Source organism: Coregonus lavaretus (genome assembly GCF_964263955.1).
Source record: "Coregonus lavaretus genome assembly, chromosome: 1".
NCBI lineage: Eukaryota > Metazoa > Chordata > Actinopteri > Salmoniformes > Salmonidae > Coregonus > Coregonus lavaretus.
Window position 1 is genome coordinate 3,591,844 of NC_139988.1, and position 18,933 is coordinate 3,610,776.

Below are 18,933 nucleotides of genomic sequence, written 5' to 3' on the forward strand. Positions count from 1 at the left end.
ATAACTTTTTGGTAAAAACTCAACTCGTCGTGTTTGGAGGACAAAGAATGCTGAGTTGCATCCAAAGAACACCATACCTACTGTGAAGCATGGGGGTGGAAACATCATGCTTTGGGGCTGTTTTTCTGCAAAGGGACCAGGACGACTGATCCGTGTAAAGGAAAGAATGAATGGGGCCATGTATCATGAGATTTTGAGTGAAAACCTCCTTCCATCAGCAAGGGCATTGAAGATGAAACGTGGCTGGGTCTTTCAGCATGACAATGATCCCAAACACACCGCCCGGGCAACGAAGGAGTGGCTTCGTAAGAAGCATTTCAAGGTCCTGGAGTGGCCTAGCCAGTCTCCAGATCTCAACCCCATAGAAAATCTTTGGAGGGAGTTGAAAGTCTGTGTTGCCCAGCGACAGCCCCAAAACATCACTGCATGGAGGAATGGGCCAAAATACATTTTAGTCATTTAGCAGACGCTCTCATCCAGAGCGACTTACAGTTAGTGCATACATAATTTTTTTCCTACCCCCTGTGGGAATCGAACCCACAACCCTGACGTTGCAAACGCCATGCTCTATCAACTGAGCTACATCCCTGCCGGCCATTCCCTCCCCTACCCTGGACGACGCTGGGCTAATTGCACGCCACCCCATGGGTCTCCCAGTCGCGGACGGCTACGACAGAGCCTGGATTCGAACCAGGATCTCTAGTGGCACAGCTAGCACTGCGATGCAGTGCCTTAGACCACTGCGCCACTCGGGAGACAGCAACAGTGTGTGAAAACCTTGTGAAGACTTACAGAAAACGTTTGACCTGTGTCATTGCCGACAAAGGGTATATAACAAAGTATTGAGAAACTTTTGTTATTGACCAAATACTTATTTTCCACCATAATTTGCAAATAAATTCATTAAAAATCCTACAATGTGATTTTCTGGATTTTTTTTTCTCATTTTGTCTGTCATAGTTGACGTGTACCTATGATGAAAATTACAGGCCTCTCTCATCTTTTTTAAGTGGGAGAACTTGCACAATTGGTGGCTGACTAAATACTTTTTTTCCCCACTGTAAGCTAGAGATGTTATTGAAAGCTTTATTAAAGACGTTTTGAAAAAAAAAAGATCTGTAATTTCTGTTCTCCGAGCTTTAATAAAACCTCCCAGGGAAACTTTCAAGGAATCAGAGTAAAACGTTCTCAGAACGTCCCTGCAACCTCAAAATAAAGTTCCCAGAACAGGCGAAATGTTCACTTCTGTTCTCAAAACATTTTTAAAAAACGTTCCCTTATACTGGTCAAGAAACATTGGCCTTCGTTCCCACAACCAATGTGAAACCAAAAACATACATTCCCACAACTTTTAAGGAACCAAATGTGTTAGCTTCGTTTCTACTTTGATAGTGTGCACAACTACTTTTCTTAGGTAAACTATTGGGCCTTTATTGGCTGAAAAATGTATACCTGATAATCTCCCTCTCTATCTCTCTATCTCTCTTCTCTCTCCCCCCTCCCTCTCTCTCTACCCCCTCTAGAAATAGAGCAAACGCCACAATATCCATGTAAATGATCTGATGAGATTACCTTTCAGTTCTTCACACCAGGACAGGGCAGGTCAAGGAGTTGTTCTAGATAGTTTCAGTTTGTATCGGACGTTTCTCGATTTTAACGGTTTTCAACTGTATCGAATGCGCGCTTCCCGGGGGAGTTCCGGAACGCTGTTATAAACGGTTGGAGCGCGTCCCCGCTGTCAGTCAGGCGGTCTGTCAGATCCCGGAGAGAGAGAGAGAGGCTCAGTCAGGCGGTCTGTCAGATACCGGAGAGAGAGAGAGAGACTCGGTGAGGCGGTCTGTCAGATCCCGGAGAGAGAGAGAGAGAGAGAGAGGCTCAGTGAGGCGGTCTGTCAGATCCCGGAGAGAGAGAGAGAGAGAGAGAGGCTCAGTGAGGCGGTCTGTCAGATCCCGGAGAGAGAGAGAGAGAGAGAGAGGCTCAGTCAGGCGGTCTGTCAGATCCCGGAGAGAGAGAGAGAGGCTCAGTGAGGCGGTCTGTCAGATCCCGGAGAGAGAGAGAGAGGCTCAGTGAGGCGGTCTGTCAGATCCCGGAGAGAGAGAGAGAGGCTCAGTGAGGCGGTCTGTCAGATCCCGGAGAGAGAGAGAGAGACTCAGTCAGGCGGTCTGTCAGATCCCGGAGAGAGAGAGAGAGACTCAGTCAGGCGGTCTGTCAGATCCCGGAGAGAGAGAGAGGGCTAGAGTAGGGGACGATGATGGAAATACCGAAGATACCGTGGCTACTTCTCATCGAGATGGGGTTGTACGCCAGTTGTTTCGTTTGTGGAATCGTCACGGCAGCTTCTCTCACTATCACGCAGGTAAAGAAAGTTAGAAACTTTGCCTTCTTATGTTAACTTTGTGGACAGTGGTAGGCTAATGTTGACATGTTTTGACTGGCTGTCTGCTTTGGACCAACTGTTATGTCGCAGTTGCACAAGTTCGCTTTGATTTACTTCCCAAGCTGACATTTCTTTATTGGAATCACCAGATAATATGAGTTTGACTGGGGGGAAATATTAGCCTCATTGTATGTCTTATGATTGAATAAGCGTATAATACAACTGTTATTATCGCAGCAGAAAAACGTTTCCTCAAAACTGCCTATAATCTTTGTCAAACAGTAGCCTGTGTGGTGGTGTTGGTGGTGAGAGGAAGGAGAAGCAGGACTCTGGACTCTGAAAGTGTATGAAACTGTGCTGAAAGTGTATGAAACTGTGCATACAGGTCATAAGACTGACTGCCTCGCTGCTTTATCCGAATGCTGTACCAGTTTCACCATCCTAATGATGTACCAGCATGTGTCCGGGAAAACCCACTTTCCCTTTTAACGCTATATTAGTTCGACCAACGCAGGGCTTAAAGGGGGCAATATGTAACTTTTTGGGCGACCACATTCACATAGAAAATGTGAGTTATAGATCTATAATTTTACTTGAAAGCAAGTCTAAGAGGCTGTAGTTCTGTTCAATGTGTGCTATTTCTTAAGTTTAGTTTTTTGCGTCTTTTACTTTCGGTTTTGTACACCAGCTTCAAACAGCTGAAACAACAATATTTTTGGTTATGGAAAATATATTTCACAGCGGTTTAGATGGTACAATGATTCTCTACACGATACTATCTTATTTTGTCACATAAACTTAATTTAGGCAAACTATTAAGAGTTTTAGCAACCAGGAAATGGTGGAGCGATTTCTGCATTGTGTGCAAGTTTAAGCTATTAGCCTAGTTAGTTAATAGTCTACTGCCTACATTCTATGGTGACACATAACCTCTCTTACAAACTGCTTTCACTTGTTCCTAAAATATCAGTCCGGGAAGTGTAGCTAAAGGCGTGAGACAGTCATGGTTGACATGGCTGTGACTGTGAGAGTGTAACTAAAGGAATGTGGAACTAAAACCCAAGAGCTCTGATACCGACATTTATCTTGTGACCTGGCCGCAGTCTTCTCGTGTCCAATTATAAACCGCACACTTTATTGGAGTCATGAGCGAGATGACGGGGAGAGAGTGAGAGTGGAAGTGAGAGTGAGAGAGAGAGAAGGGGGTGTCAATTGGGTATGCTAACTCAACATCAACAATTTAAAATAGGCTACTAAAATCACTCCAACCCCCAATTAAAAGACACATGTAGTTTAGCGGTTGTAGAGGGGCTGACTTGACTTAGGACCATGCGGACGCCTGGGCGCGGGAGGGAAGGCCATTTGTATGGCTGTCTGGCTTTATGGAGGGCAGAGTTCTATATATAATGACGAGATGCTTATGTCTCTGCCCTAACAATAGGAGTCATTGTTCCAAAAGGCGGGAAGGCAGGTGACAAGCTTAGGTCCAAAATAAGCCCATAGAAACGCATTGGGCTTGTAATGGACAGTTTGGTGAAAGTTTGGTGAGAGTGAAACCTCTCGCTTCGCCTCTTCCTCTCTGTGGAGAGCATCGACACAGCTGCAGGGAATAGCGGGTATTTTTCTCAACACATTGAAGAGGCGAAGGTAGTTTAGTGGTTAAGAGCGTTGTGCCAGTAACCGAAAAGTCGCTGGTTCTAATCCCCGAGCCGACTAGGTGAAAAAATCTGTCGATGTGCCCTTGAGCAAGGCACTTAACCCTAATTGCTCCTGTAAGTCGCTCTGGATAACAGCGTCTGTTAAATGACAAAAAATGTAGTAGATGGCTTTGGGTAGGTAACTGCTGATTGACTTAATGTGAAAATAGTGGACAAAACTCCACTCCATGGTGAAGGAAGTTTATGATTAACTTCACCAACGGAGTGGAGCCGAGACCAGGCTTTGTGGAATGTAGCTCCCAGTGGTGTGTATTCCCAATAGTGTATTCCCAAGTGTCGCAGTGGTCTACTGCACTGCATCTCAATGCTAGAGGTGTCATCACAGACCCTGGTTTGATTCCAGGCTGTACCACAATCCAGCCCTGACAGGGCGGCGCACAATTGGCCCAGCATCATCCAGGGTAGGCCGTCATTGTAAATAAGAATTTGTTCTTAACTGACTTGTCTAGTTAAAGGAAAAAAGTCATGGATTCCAAGGGAAGCCAGACTTCCCCAAAAACAACATTTTTCGCAAATGTCTCTGTTTCATAATTTCCCTTCAATTCCGAAGTGGCTTTCTCAACGGAGAAATCATCCGAGTGAGGGAAACAGCGCCCCCTCTGTCTCAGTATGTGTAGCCCATGTATCTGATGCTGTCTGGCCAAAAAAAAAGAGAGTATGACGTGTTGGCATGTTGCCGCCCGTAGCATTGAATTCAATAGCAAGGGAAGCCAGCTAGAATTTGGCCTCTCTTGATAATAAAAAAATAACAATAATAGCCAATAAGCTTTGAGCAAAGCTGAGTGAGCTCAACTGTGAATGGTCCTGGAACAGCCAAACAAAAATGTCAAGGAGGCCAGTTTGGATTTACACCAATCAAATCACACACCAAAGCAAAACGTCATTGTTAGCTTCTCTATGCCGTTGTCCTGCAGTAGCTAGCTATGGATGGAGATGGGGATGTAGAGTTTCTAGATCAAAACGATTTTTGTAAAATGTATCATTTGAGCAGCAGCTGAAAATCAAAGGAGAATGGAAGGCCTACTCCAAAAATGTATATTGTGCAAGGAAGAGGAGCGCGGGTGGGATAAATCTTTCAACACTGAGAATTACAACAGGACCGACTGGTTAGCTGGGAGTGCTAGGCTAAAGAAGCAGTTTTGCTGGCCATGCCTTTTATTTGACAAGAGCACATGTTTGATGACGGGACAACGACCCTAAGCACACAGCCAAGACAACGCAGGGGTGGCTTCGGGACAAGTCTCTGAATGTCCCTGTGTGGCCCAGCCAGAGCCCGGACTTGAACCCAATCGAACATCTCTGGAGAGACCTGAAAATAGCTGTGCAGCGACGCTCCCCATCCAACCTGACAGAACTTGAGAGGATCTGCAGAGAAGAATGGGAGAAACTCACCAAATACAGGTGTGCCAAGCTTGTAGCGTCATACCCAAGAAGACTCGAGGCTGTAATCGCTGCCAAAGGTGCATCAACAAAGTACTGAGTAAAGGGTCTAAATACTTATGTAAATGTGATATTTCAGTTAATTTTTTTTTATATTTCAGCAAAAAATTCGAAAATACGTTTTTTGCTTTGTCATTATGGGGTATTGTGTGTAGATTGATGAGAAAAAACAAACAATTTAATCAATTTTAGAATAAGGCTGTAACGTAACAAAATGTGGAAAAAGTCAAGGGGTCTGAATACTTTCCGATTGCGCCGTATATTCTCCACATGTTTATTCTAAGTTGCATATATATTATTGTGATCATTGTGAATGTGCTCGTTGAGATGTTGAATCCGACACAGAGAGTCTCCGGGAACTTCTCCGGTAACTTCTCCGGTAACTCTCTGGTGTCTTGAATCGATAGTTAAGAGTGTGCTGTTTTAATGCACGTCTTACCGCAGGTTAACATCAGTATTTCCGGTGGCTTCTCCCTATAGCCTACAACAGGTCAAAGTTGAAGTGCATTGCGGTTGTATTTCCCATTAGCCTATTTTAATTTTGATGCTTCGTTATTACAATTTGAGCAAACCACAGTGGTGAAATTAACTTTGCCAACTAACTTGAACTTGCATTTGACCATTTGGCTGTGCAGGTATCTGTAACTGTGGACTTAAAACAGGACAGATGTTGCTCTCCGGTGATGAAACAAACGTATGTGGTTGAATTTATTCAGCCCCTGTGTGACACTTGTCTTTTGAAACTGTCTGTGAAAACGATGTAGTCTATAAGGTTTATCATCCTTGTATCACTGTGCTATAAATGCATTTCTAATGGGTTAGAGAGAAAACAACACAATTATCACAACATAGGTTGTAAAAAAAAAAAATACATGTGCCCTGGCTTTCCCATTGATTTTAGCCACGCATCGCTACTGTTCGTCCAATACTTACAAATGTTTTAATGATGAAAACGCCCACCTTGTACCTATGTTTGTCCTCTGTAGTTGCAAGCCTTTGTTTGCTGAAATCCATACTTTTTCAATAAACATTAATGGTTGGAGTCAATGTTGCTTGTTTTTGCTGTTCTCCTCACAGCTTCATTAAATAAGCTTTGTCATACTGTGGTTTGGCTGAAATGATGTCCCTGAGAGAAAGAGAGAGAGAGAGAGAGAGAGAGATGGAGACAGAGAGTTCTCTGAAGCACTATGACATGTCATGTAGTCAATTTTGTGGATTTTCAGTAAATGTAAACTAATGATGACTGATGATCTCTGTCTCTCTCCCCCTTCTCTCCCCCCTCTCTCTCTGTCCAGGGTAGTTTCAGTGGTCTCTGTATGCTGTATGGGACAGTAAATCACAACTCGTCATCAGACTCCATATTGGTCCAGACCTCCAGCGCTCCCTCTCTCTGTTACTTTGTCTCTGCTATCTCAGTGTGTGTAGCAGTGTTCTGTTTCTCTATGTCACTGTACTGGATATATACATGCTGCCTGGACGGAGTGGTTAACAGGTGAGTGTGGAGGTTAGGGATGTGACAAATGGGCAATTTTGCTTCATGTTTAAACTGCCATTTTTCCATTATCGTTTTTCCGTTAAAACGCTTAAAAAAAAAAATATCTACATTCCACGTCAATTCACAATGCAGAATAATGGTCCTATTACATATGACCGCTAGGGCTGGGTTGATGAAGTTATATCTACCTCGGTCAGATACCCTCGAAAGCTCCTCGGCCACGGCATGTTTGTCTGCAGCTACAGACACGGAACCTTGTCTGGAGATAGTTTGGAAGCGTTACTGAACTGAACTAACGTCCATCACTAGGCAACCTGAACTGTCAATCAAATCATCTGTAACGGAGGAGATGGATTTGCTGCTGTACTTCCGAGAACACAAACACTGGCATCTTTCATAGCGAGGGACGGAGAGAGAGGGGAGGGGCACAGTACAGGCAGGTCGGCCACCAGACAGACAGAACCGTGCACTAGGTCTATCTATCAGTATAGGCAGGTCAGCCACCAGACAGACAGTCAGAACCGTGCACTAGGCCTATCTATCAGTATAGGCAGGTCAGCCACCAGACAGACAGAACCCTGCACTAGGCCTATCTATCAGTATAGGCAGGTCAGCCACCAGACAGACAGAACCCTGCACTAGGCCTATCTATCAGTATAGGCAGGTCAGCCACCAGACAGACAGAACCCTGCACTAGGCCTATCTATCAGTATAGGCAGGTCAGCCACCAGACAGACAGAACCGTACACCAGGCCTATCTATCAGTATAGGCAGGTCAGCCACCAGACAGACAGAACCCTGCACTAGGCCTATCTATCAGTATAGGCAGGTCAGCCACCAGACAGTCAGAACCCTGCACTAGGCCTATCTATCAGTATAGGCAGGTCAGCCACCAGACAGACAGAACCCTGCACTAGGCCTATCTATCAGTATAGGCAGGTCAGCCACCAGACAGTCAGAACCCTGCACTAGGCCTATCTATCAGTATAGGCAGGTCAGCCACCAGACAGACAGAACCGTGCACTAGGCCTATCTATCAGTATAGGCAGGTCAGCCACCAGACAGACAGTCAGAACCGTGCACCAGACCAATCAAAAGCTGTATCTCGCAATGGAATGCTGTATTTCGCAGTGACTAAGCTAGGGTATTCTACACGCAACGGACCGAAGACGGAACACACACGTCATTAGGGAAGAGAAAGAGCCAGCTGCACTGTGATTTTAATATTGTGGGGGGGGGGGGGGGACGTTTTTCGTTAGGGATTTCGCTTCCTTCCCCAGAGTCAGGTGAACTCGTGAATACCATTTTGATGTCTCCATGTCCAGTATGAAGGAAGTTAGAGGTAGTTTTGCGAGCTGACGCTAACTAGCCGTTAGCGCAATGACTGGAAGTCTATGGTATCTGCTAGCATTCCATTTCATTAACTAGGCTTCTTTTCATTTAAACGTTTTCAATTCGCTAGTAAAAAAAAGGTCTGTATAGCCCTCTCCCGCTAGAATGAACGATATGCATCTTCTAGTGATCTGTTGATAGGCTAAGCGCCTGTCAGTCACAAAGCCAGCGATGACAGGGAAACAGTCTGCTGTCTGTCCCGCCTCTCGGTACCTGTGGGATTTTGGAATCAGATGGAATATAGGCATTAGAATGTACTAGAGGCCACGAAAATTGAGCTCCGTCTGCAAATTTTTTTCCTCCATTCTGTGGATTTTTCCCCCCGATTTGGCTGGCTACTCCATGTACTTATGGAAAACGTGTTCGTCGATTGTTGCCATTTTTAAACCTTTATTCTGTGCAACATTCCGCAATGTCTTGTCTAACCTTTATGACCCGTTTGTGTGTCTGTCCGTCCATCCGTGTGTGTGTGTTTCTGTATGGTGTGTGTGTGTGTGTGTATTTCCAGAGAGCGTCTGTGGCTGAACGTGACCCTGGTGGTGTGTGGAGTGTTCCTCTTCTTCCTGCTGGTGACGGGGTGTGTGTTGAAGATAGGAAGAGACTCTCTGTGTGACTCTGTCCTACACACTGTCCCCAACATCACCAGGTACGATTGACATCTACAGTGGCTTGCGAAAGTATTCACCCCGCCTTGGCATTTTTCCTATTTTGTTGCCTTACAACCTGGAATTAAAATTGATTTTTTTGGGGGGGGTTTGTATCATTTGATTTACACAACATGCCTACCACTTTGAAGATGCAAAATATTTGTTCTTGTGATACAAACAAGAAATTAGACCAAAAAAAACGGAAAACTTGAGCGTGCATAACTATTTTTGCCCATTCTTCAAGGCAAAACTGCTCCAGCTCCTTCAAGTTGGATGGGTTCCGAGGTGTACAGCAATCTTTAAGTCATTCCACAGATTCTCAATTGGATTCCAAGACATTTAAATGTTTCCCCTTAAACCACTCAAGTGTTGCCTTAGCAGTATGCTTAGGGTCATTTTCCTGCTGGTAGGTGAACCTCCATCCCAGTCTCAAATCTCTGGAAGACTGAAACAGATTTCCCTCAAGAATTTCCCTGTATTTAGCGCCATCCATCATTCCTTCAATCCTGACCAGTTTCCCAGTCCCTGCCGATGAAAAACATTACATTTTACATTTTAGTCATTTAGCAGACGCTCTTATCCAGAGCGACTTACAGGAGCAATTAGGGTTAAGTGCCTTGCTCAAGGGCACATCGACAGATTTTTCACCTAGTCGGCTCGGGGATTAGAACCAGCAACCTTTCGGTTACTGGCACAAAGCTCTTAACCACTAAGCTACCTGCCGCCTATATCCCCACAGATGCTGCCACCACCATGCTTCACTGTGGGGATGGTGTTCTTGGGGTGATGAGAGGTGTTGGGTTTGCGCCAGACATAGCGTTTTCCTTGATAGCCAAAAAGCTCAATTTTAGTCTCATCTGACCAGAGTACCTTCTTCCATATGTTTGGGGAGTCTCCCACATGCCTTTTGGAGAACACCAAACGTATTAGCTTATTTTTTTCTGGCCACTCGTAAAGCCCAGCTCTGTGAAGTGTACGGCTTAAAGTGGTCCTATGGACAGATACTCCAATCTCCGCTGTGGAGCTTTGCAGCTCCTTCAGGGTTATCTTTGGTCTCTTTGTTGACTCTGATTAATGCCCTCCTTGCCTGGTCCGTGAGTTTTGGTGGGAGGCCCTCTCTTGGCAGGTTTGTTGTGGTGCCATATTCTTTCAATTTTTTAATAATGGATTTAATGGTGCTCTGTAGGATGTTCAAAGTTTCAGATATTTTTTTATAACCCAACCCTGATCTGTACTTCTTCACAACTTTGTCCCTGACCTGTTTGGAGAGCTCCTTGTTCTTCATGGTGCCACTTGCTTGGTGGTATATATATATACTGAGATCATGTGACACTTAGATTGCACACAGGTGGACTTTATTTAACTAATTATGTGACTTCTGAAGGTAATTGGTTGCACCAGATCTTATTTAGGGACTTCATAGCAAAGAGGGTGAATACATATGCACGCACCACTTTTCCGTTATTTATTTTTTTGAATTCTTTGAAACAAGTAATTTTTTTCATTTCACTTCACCAATTTGGACTATTTTGTGTATGTCCATTACATGAAATCCAAATAGAAATCAGTTTAAATTACAGGTTGTGATGCAACAAAATAGGAAAAACGCCAAGGGACTGCAGCTAAACTTGCATTATCAGTAGCTTTTGTTCATATAAAATCTCTAAATGGTTTGAGTACTGCTACTACCAATATGACTCTAAATGGTTTGAGTACTGCTACTGCCAATAAGACTCTAAATGGTTTGAGTACAGCTACTACCAATACCACTCTAAATGGTTTGAGTACTGCTACTACCAATACGACTCTAAATGGTTTGAGTACTGCTACTACCAATATGACTCTAAATGGTTTGAGTACTGCTACTACCAATACGACTCTAAATGGTTTGAGTACTGCTACTGCCAATATGACTCTAAATGGTTTGAGTACAGCTACTACCAATACGACTCTAAATGGTTTGAGTACTGCTACTACCAATACCACTCTAAATTGTTTGAGTACAGCTACTACCAATACGACTCTAAATGGTTTGAGTACTGCTACTACCAATATGACTCTAAATGGTTTGAGTACAGCTACTACCAATATGACTCTAAATGGTTTGAGTACTGCTACTACCAATACGACTCTAAATGGTTTGAGTACTGCTACTACCAATACCACTCTAAATGGTTTGAGTACTGCTACTACCAATACGACTCTAAATGGTTTGAGTACTGCTACTACCAATATGACTCTAAATGGTTTGAATACTGCTACTACCAATACGACTCTAAATGGTCTGAGTACTGCTACTACCAATACGACTCTAAATGGTTTGAGTACAGCTACTACCAATATGACTCTAAATGGTTTGAGTACTGCTACTACCAATACCACTCTAAATGGTTTGAGTACAGCTACTACCAATACGACTCTAAATGGTTTGAGTACTGCTACTACCAATACGACTCTAAATGGTTTGAGTACTGCTACTACCAATACCACTCTAAATGGTTTGAGTACAGCTACTACCAATACGACTCTAAATGGTTTGAGTACTGCTACTACCAATACGACTCTAAATGGTTTGAGTACTGCTACTACCAATATGACTCTAAATGGTTTGAGTACAGCTACTACCAATACGACTCTAAATGGTCTGAGTACTGCTACTACCAATACGACTCTAAATGGTTTGAGTACAGCTACTACCAATATGACTCTAAATGGTTTAAGTACTGCTACTGCCAATAAGACTCTAAATGGTTTGAGTACAGCTACTACCAATATGACTCTAAATGGTTTGAGTACTGCTACTACCAATAAGACTCTAAATGGTTTGAGTACTGCTACTACCAATATGACTCTAAATGGTTTGAGTACAGCTACTACCAATATGACTCTAAATGGTTTGAGTACTGCTACTACCAATACGACTCTAAATGGTTTGAGTACTGCTACTACCAATACGACTCTAAATGGTTTGAGTACAGCTACTACCAATATGACTCTAAATGGTTTGAGTACTGTTACTGCCAATAAGACTCTAAATGGTTTGAGTACAGCTACTACCAATACGACTCTAAATGGTTTGAGTACTGCTACTACCAATACGACTCTAAATGGTTTGAGTACTGCTACTACCAATACCACTCTAAATGGTTTGAGTACAGCTACTACCAATATGACTCTAAATGGTTTGAGTACTGCTACTACCAATACGACTCTAAATGGTTTGAGTACTGCTACTACCAATACGACTCTAAATGGTTTGAGTACAGCTACTACCAATATGACTCTAAATGGTTTGAGTACTGTAACTGCCAATAAGACTCTAAATGGTTTGAGTACAGCTACTACCAATACGACTCTAAATGGTTTGAGTACTGCTACTACCAATACGACTCTAAATGGTTTGAGTACTGCTACTACCAATACGACTCTAAATGGTTTGAGTACAGCTACTACCAATATGACTCTAAATGGTTTGAGCACTGCTACTGCCAATAAGACTCTAAATGGTTTGAGTACTGCTACTACCAATACGACTCTAAATGGTTTGAGTACAGCTACTACCAATATGACTCTAAATGGTTTGAGTACTGCTACTACCAATACCACTCTAAATGGTTTGAGTACAGCTACTACCAATACGACTCTAAATGGTTTGAGTACTGCTACTACCAATACGACTCTAAATGGTTTGAGTACTGCTACTACCAATACCACTCTAAATGGTTTGAGTACTGCTACTACCAATACCACTCTAAATTGTTTGAGTACAGCTACTACCAATACGACTCTAAATGGTTTGAGTACTGCTACTACCAATATGACTCTAAATGGTTTGAGTACAGCTACTACCAATATGACTCTAAATGGTTTGAGTACTGCTACTACCAATACGACTCTAAATGGTTTGAGTACTGCTACTACCAATACCACTCTAAATGGTTTGAGTACTGCTACTACCAATACGACTCTAAATGGTTTGAGTACTGCTACTACCAATATGACTCTAAATGGTTTGAATACTGCTACTACCAATACGACTCTAAATGGTCTGAGTACTGCTACTACCAATACGACTCTAAATGGTTTGAGTACAGCTACTACCAATATGACTCTAAATGGTTTGAGTACTGCTACTACCAATACCACTCTAAATGGTTTGAGTACAGCTACTACCAATACGACTCTAAATGGTTTGAGTACTGCTACTACCAATACGACTCTAAATGGTTTGAGTACTGCTACTACCAATACCACTCTAAATGGTTTGAGTACAGCTACTACCAATACGACTCTAAATGGTTTGAGTACTGCTACTACCAATACGACTCTAAATGGTTTGAGTACTGCTACTACCAATATGACTCTAAATGGTTTGAGTACAGCTACTACCAATACGACTCTAAATGGTCTGAGTACTGCTACTACCAATACGACTCTAAATGGTTTGAGTACAGCTACTACCAATATGACTCTAAATGGTTTAAGTACTGCTACTGCCAATAAGACTCTAAATGGTTTGAGTACAGCTACTACCAATATGACTCTAAATGGTTTGAGTACTGCTACTACCAATAAGACTCTAAATGGTTTGAGTACTGCTACTACCAATATGACTCTAAATGGTTTGAGTACAGCTACTACCAATATGACTCTAAATGGTTTGAGTACTGCTACTACCAATACGACTCTAAATGGTTTGAGTACTGCTACTACCAATACGACTCTAAATGGTTTGAGTACAGCTACTACCAATATGACTCTAAATGGTTTGAGTACTGTTACTGCCAATAAGACTCTAAATGGTTTGAGTACAGCTACTACCAATACGACTCTAAATGGTTTGAGTACTGCTACTACCAATACGACTCTAAATGGTTTGAGTACTGCTACTACCAATACCACTCTAAATGGTTTGAGTACAGCTACTACCAATATGACTCTAAATGGTTTGAGTACTGCTACTACCAATACGACTCTAAATGGTTTGAGTACTGCTACTACCAATACGACTCTAAATGGTTTGAGTACAGCTACTACCAATATGACTCTAAATGGTTTGAGTACTGTAACTGCCAATAAGACTCTAAATGGTTTGAGTACAGCTACTACCAATACGACTCTAAATGGTTTGAGTACTGCTACTACCAATACGACTCTAAATGGTTTGAGTACTGCTACTACCAATACGACTCTAAATGGTTTGAGTACAGCTACTACCAATATGACTCTAAATGGTTTGAGCACTGCTACTGCCAATAAGACTCTAAATGGTTTGAGTACTGCTACTACCAATACGACTCTAAATGGTTTGAGTACAGCTACTACCAATATGACTCTAAATGGTTTGAGTACTGCTACTACCAATACCACTCTAAATGGTTTGAGTACAGCTACTACCAATACGACTCTAAATGGTTTGAGTACTGCTACTACCAATACGACTCTAAATGGTTTGAGTACTGCTACTACCAATACCACTCTAAATGGTTTGAGTACAGCTACTACCAATATGACTCTAAATGGTTTGAGTACTGCTACTACCAATACGACTCTAAATGGTTTGAGTACTGCTACTACCAATATGACTCTAAATGGTTTGAGTACAGCTACTACCAATACGACTCTAAATGGTCTGAGTACTGCTACTACCAATACGACTCTAAATGGTTTGAGTACAGCTACTACCAATATGACTCTAAATGGTTTGAGTACTGCTACTGCCAATAAGACTCTAAATGGTTTGAGTACAGCTACTACCAATATGACTCTAAATGGTTTGAGTACTGCTACTACCAATATGACTCTAAATGGTTTGAGTACTGCTACTACCAATAAGACTCTAAATGGTTTGAGTACTGCTACTACCAATATGACTCTAAATGGTTTGAGTACAGCTACTACCAATATGACTCTAAATGGTTTGAGTACTGCTACTACCAATACGACTCTAAATGGTTTGAGTACTGCTACTACCAATACCACTCTAAATTGTTTGAGTACAGCTACTACCAATACGACTCTAAATGGTTTGAGTACTGCTACTACCAATATGACTCTAAATGGTTTGAGTACAGCTACTACCAATATGACTCTAAATGGTTTGAGTACTAATACTACCAATACGACTCTAAATGGTTTGAGTACTGCTACTACCAATACCACTCTAAATGGTTTGAGTACTGCTACTACCAATACGACTCTAAATGGTTTGAGTACTGCTACTACCAATATGACTCTAAATGGTTTGAATACTGCTACTACCAATACGACTCTAAATGGTCTGAGTACTGCTACTACCAATACGACTCTAAATGGTTTGAGTACTGCTACTACCAATATGACTCTAAATGGTTTGAATACTGCTACTACCAATACGACTCTAAATGGTTTGAGTACTGCTACTACCAATACGACTCTAAATGGTTTGAGTACTGCTACTACCAATACGACTAAATGGTTTGAGTACTGCTACTACCAATACGACTAAATGGTTTGAGTACAGCTACTACCAATACGACTCTAAATGGTTTGAGTACTGCTACTACCAATACAACTCTAAATTGTTTGAGTACTGCTACTACCAATACCACTCTAAATGGTTTGAGTACTGCTACTACCAATACGACTAAATGGTTTGAGTACTGCTACTACCAATACGACTCTAAATGGTCTGAGTACTGCAACTACCAATACGACTCTAAATGGTTTGAGTACTGCTACTACCAATACGACTCTAAATGGTTTGAGTACTGCTACTACCAATACGACTCTAAATGGTTTGAGTACTGCTACTACCAATACAAGTAGACTCCCCTTCTTATTTTGATGCGTCATGTTTTCAGAACTGTCTGGACAGTAGTATTGTGTGGGCAGTAGTATTGTGTGGGTAGTAGTATTGTGTTGGCAGTAGTATTGTGTTGGCAGTAGTATTGTGTGGGCAGTAGTATTGTGTGGGCAGTAGTATTGTGGGCAGTAGTATTGCGTGGGCAGTAGTATTGTGTGGGCAGTAGTATTGTGTGGGCAGTAGTATTGTGAGGGCAGTAGTAGTGTGTGGGCAGTAGTATTGTGGGCAGTAGTATTGTGTGGACAGTAGTATTGTCTGGGCAGTAGTATTGTGTGGGTAGTAGTATTGTGTGGGCAGTAGTATTGTGAGGGCAGTAGTATTGTGTGGGCAGTAGTATTGTGGACAGTAGTATTGTCTGGGCAGTAGTATTGTGTGGGCAGTAGTAGTGTGTGGGCAGTAGTAGTGTGTGGGCAGTAGTATTGTCTGGGCCGTAGTATTGTGTGGACAGTAGTAGTGTGGGCAGTAGTATTGTGTGGGCAGTAGTATTGTGGGCAGTAGTATTGTGTGGACAGTAGTATTGTGTGGGTAGTAGTATTGTGGGTAGTAGTATTGTCTGGGCAGTAGTATTGTGTGGACAGTAGTATTGTGGGTAGTAGTATTGTGTGGGCAGTAGTATTGTGTGGGCAGTAGTATTGTGTGGGCAGTAGTATTGTGGGTAATAATATTGTGTGGGCAGTAGTATTGTGGGTAGTAGTATTGTGTGGGCAGTAGTATTGTGTGGACAGTAGTATTGTGGGTAGTAGTATTGTGTGGGCAGTAGTATTGTGGGTAGTAGTATTGTGTGGGCAGTAGTATTGTGTGGACATTAGTATTGTGGGTAGTAGTATTGTGTGGGCAGTAGTATTGTGGGTAGTAGTATTGTGTGGGCAGTAGTATTGTGTGGGCATTAGTATTGTGGGTAGTAGTATTGTGTGGGCAGTAGTATTGTGGGCAGTAGTATTGTGGGTAGTAGTATTGTGGGGGCAGTAGTATTGTGGGTAGTAGTATTGTGTGGGCAGTAGTATTGTGTGGGCAGTAGTATTGTGGGTAGTAGTATTGTGTGGGCAGTAGTATTGTGGGTAGTAGTATTGTGTGGGCAGTAGTATTGTGTGGACAGTAGTATTGTGGGTAGTAGTATTGTGTGGGAAGTAGTATTGTGGGTAGTAGTATTGTGTGGGCAGTAGTATTGTGTGGGCAGTAGTATTGTGTGTAGTAGTATTGTGTGGGCAGTAGTATTGTGGGCAGTAGTATTGTGGGCAGTAGTATTGTGGGTAGTAGTATTGTGTGGGCAGTAGTATTGTGGGCAGTAGTATTGTGGGCAGTAGTATTGTGGGCAGTAGTATTGTGTGGGCAGTAGTATTGTGGGCAGTAGTATTGTGTGGGCAGTAGTATTGTGGGCAGTAGTTTTGTGTAAACTTAGATGTTTGTAAAGTGTGTAAACATTCCTATTGCAAATGAATGAATTCCTGATTTCCTCCCTCCATCTAGCTGTGAAGAGGCCCAGTCTAGGACCTGGATCAGTCCTTACACTGGAACACAGTTCTACACTGGACTATACAGGGCTGGGGTCAGTATTAACACACTTATCTGACATCATCACCCCACCATGTCTTCTTCATCACCCCGTCTTCTTCATCATCCCGTCTTCTTCTCTCTCTCTCCAGACGGCGGTGTGGGTGAACTTCTTTTTCTGGATTCTGATTGGTGTGCTGGTGGTGATCCAGAGAGGTCAAGGGTCAGAGTTCAGAATGACGGGGGCTGACCCCTTAGCCACACCCTCTGAGACAGAACCTTTCTTCCCACGCCCGGCCAAGCCCCAGTGACTCGTAACCGTCTCGCCGTACGACCCGTTGGCTAGACACGTGGACGTGTGCCCAGACACACACCACGGAGACACGCACACACACACACACACACACACACACGTACAACTGTTCCTGGGATCGGTGTCTATGTGGATCTCTGTTCCTGAGTACTGCACCCCAGTGAAGCAGAGATGGCCTAACTGAGTTAAGGCAGCATCTGTCTCTACACTGGGCTAAACAATATCAAAGATATGCCAATGGTAACATGTAGTGTCACTGTAGCTTTCTCTGTGGTCCCTCTATCCACAGTCCTTTCTCTTCCTGTATTTAGGGAGACAGGTGTAGATGGGTGACTGTGTGTGTGTGTGTGTGTGTGTGTGTGTGTGTGTGTGTGTGTGTGTGTGTGTGTGTGTGTGTGTGTGTGTGTGTGTGTGTGTGTGTTTGTGTGTCCCACTCCAGACCACTGCCAAACCAAGGCTACTGCACCACAGTCAGCTTTCAGCCATCTCACACTGTCCTACACACACACACACACACACACACACACACACACACAGACAGACAGACAGACAGACAGACAGACACAGACAGACAGACAGACAGACACAGACAGACAGACACAGACAGACACAGACAGACAGACAGACACCTTATAATGCCTTGCAACCATTTTGTTACTGCGTACCCTTTCTGCCTGCACTTATTTAGATTGTTTGAATATTAAAAAGCAAAACAAAAACATGTATTTTGTTTGAGTGAATGAATTATTGTTGACATTGATGATACTGCATTGTTGATCTTTTTTACAGAACTTTATAAAACAGTTATCGACCATCCAATAAAGACACATTTTGTTTGTCAGATAGTCTTAAATTCTTTCATTCGTTTATGTTCTATATTTCATTCTGAGTTGGGCAACCTTAGTGCTGCTGTAGAGTTCAAGGGTGTGCAGGCTTTTTATCCAGCCCTGCACTAACAACACACCAGGAGTTTTGATTGGAGGAAGCTGCTAAACCCCAAATGACACCTGCCATCCATTTGTGCGTTCACGCGCGCCTCCCTATTTGCACAAGTTGTCCCAAAACTAAGGGAGTGAGGTTTAGGGCCTAATTGGACCCTCAAATAGCCACTTCAACTGAAGTGCTAATCCCGACAAGCACTGCGATATGTTTAGAGGAATTTTCATCCAAAAGAATGGAGGCTTGCCTAATCTTATATGCCGCGTGCATTTGTTTG

The 18,933-nt window shown here is 42.9% G+C and overlaps 1 protein-coding gene across 1 annotated transcript; it reads left to right on the plus strand.

The window, feature by feature from the left end:
- Nucleotides 1-2,065: 2,065 nt before the first annotated feature.
- Nucleotides 2,066-18,440, plus strand: tmem179ba (transmembrane protein 179Ba). Its single transcript, XM_084159377.1, has 5 exons — nt 2,066-2,356; nt 6,831-7,027; nt 8,931-9,068; nt 17,381-17,459; nt 17,557-18,440. Exons 1-5 carry the CDS (start codon nt 2,249-2,251, stop codon nt 17,713-17,715), a joined length of 681 nt encoding a protein of 226 aa, XP_084015503.1. The 5' UTR covers nt 2,066-2,248; the 3' UTR covers nt 17,716-18,440.
- The last annotated feature ends 493 nt before the right edge of the window (nt 18,441-18,933 follow it).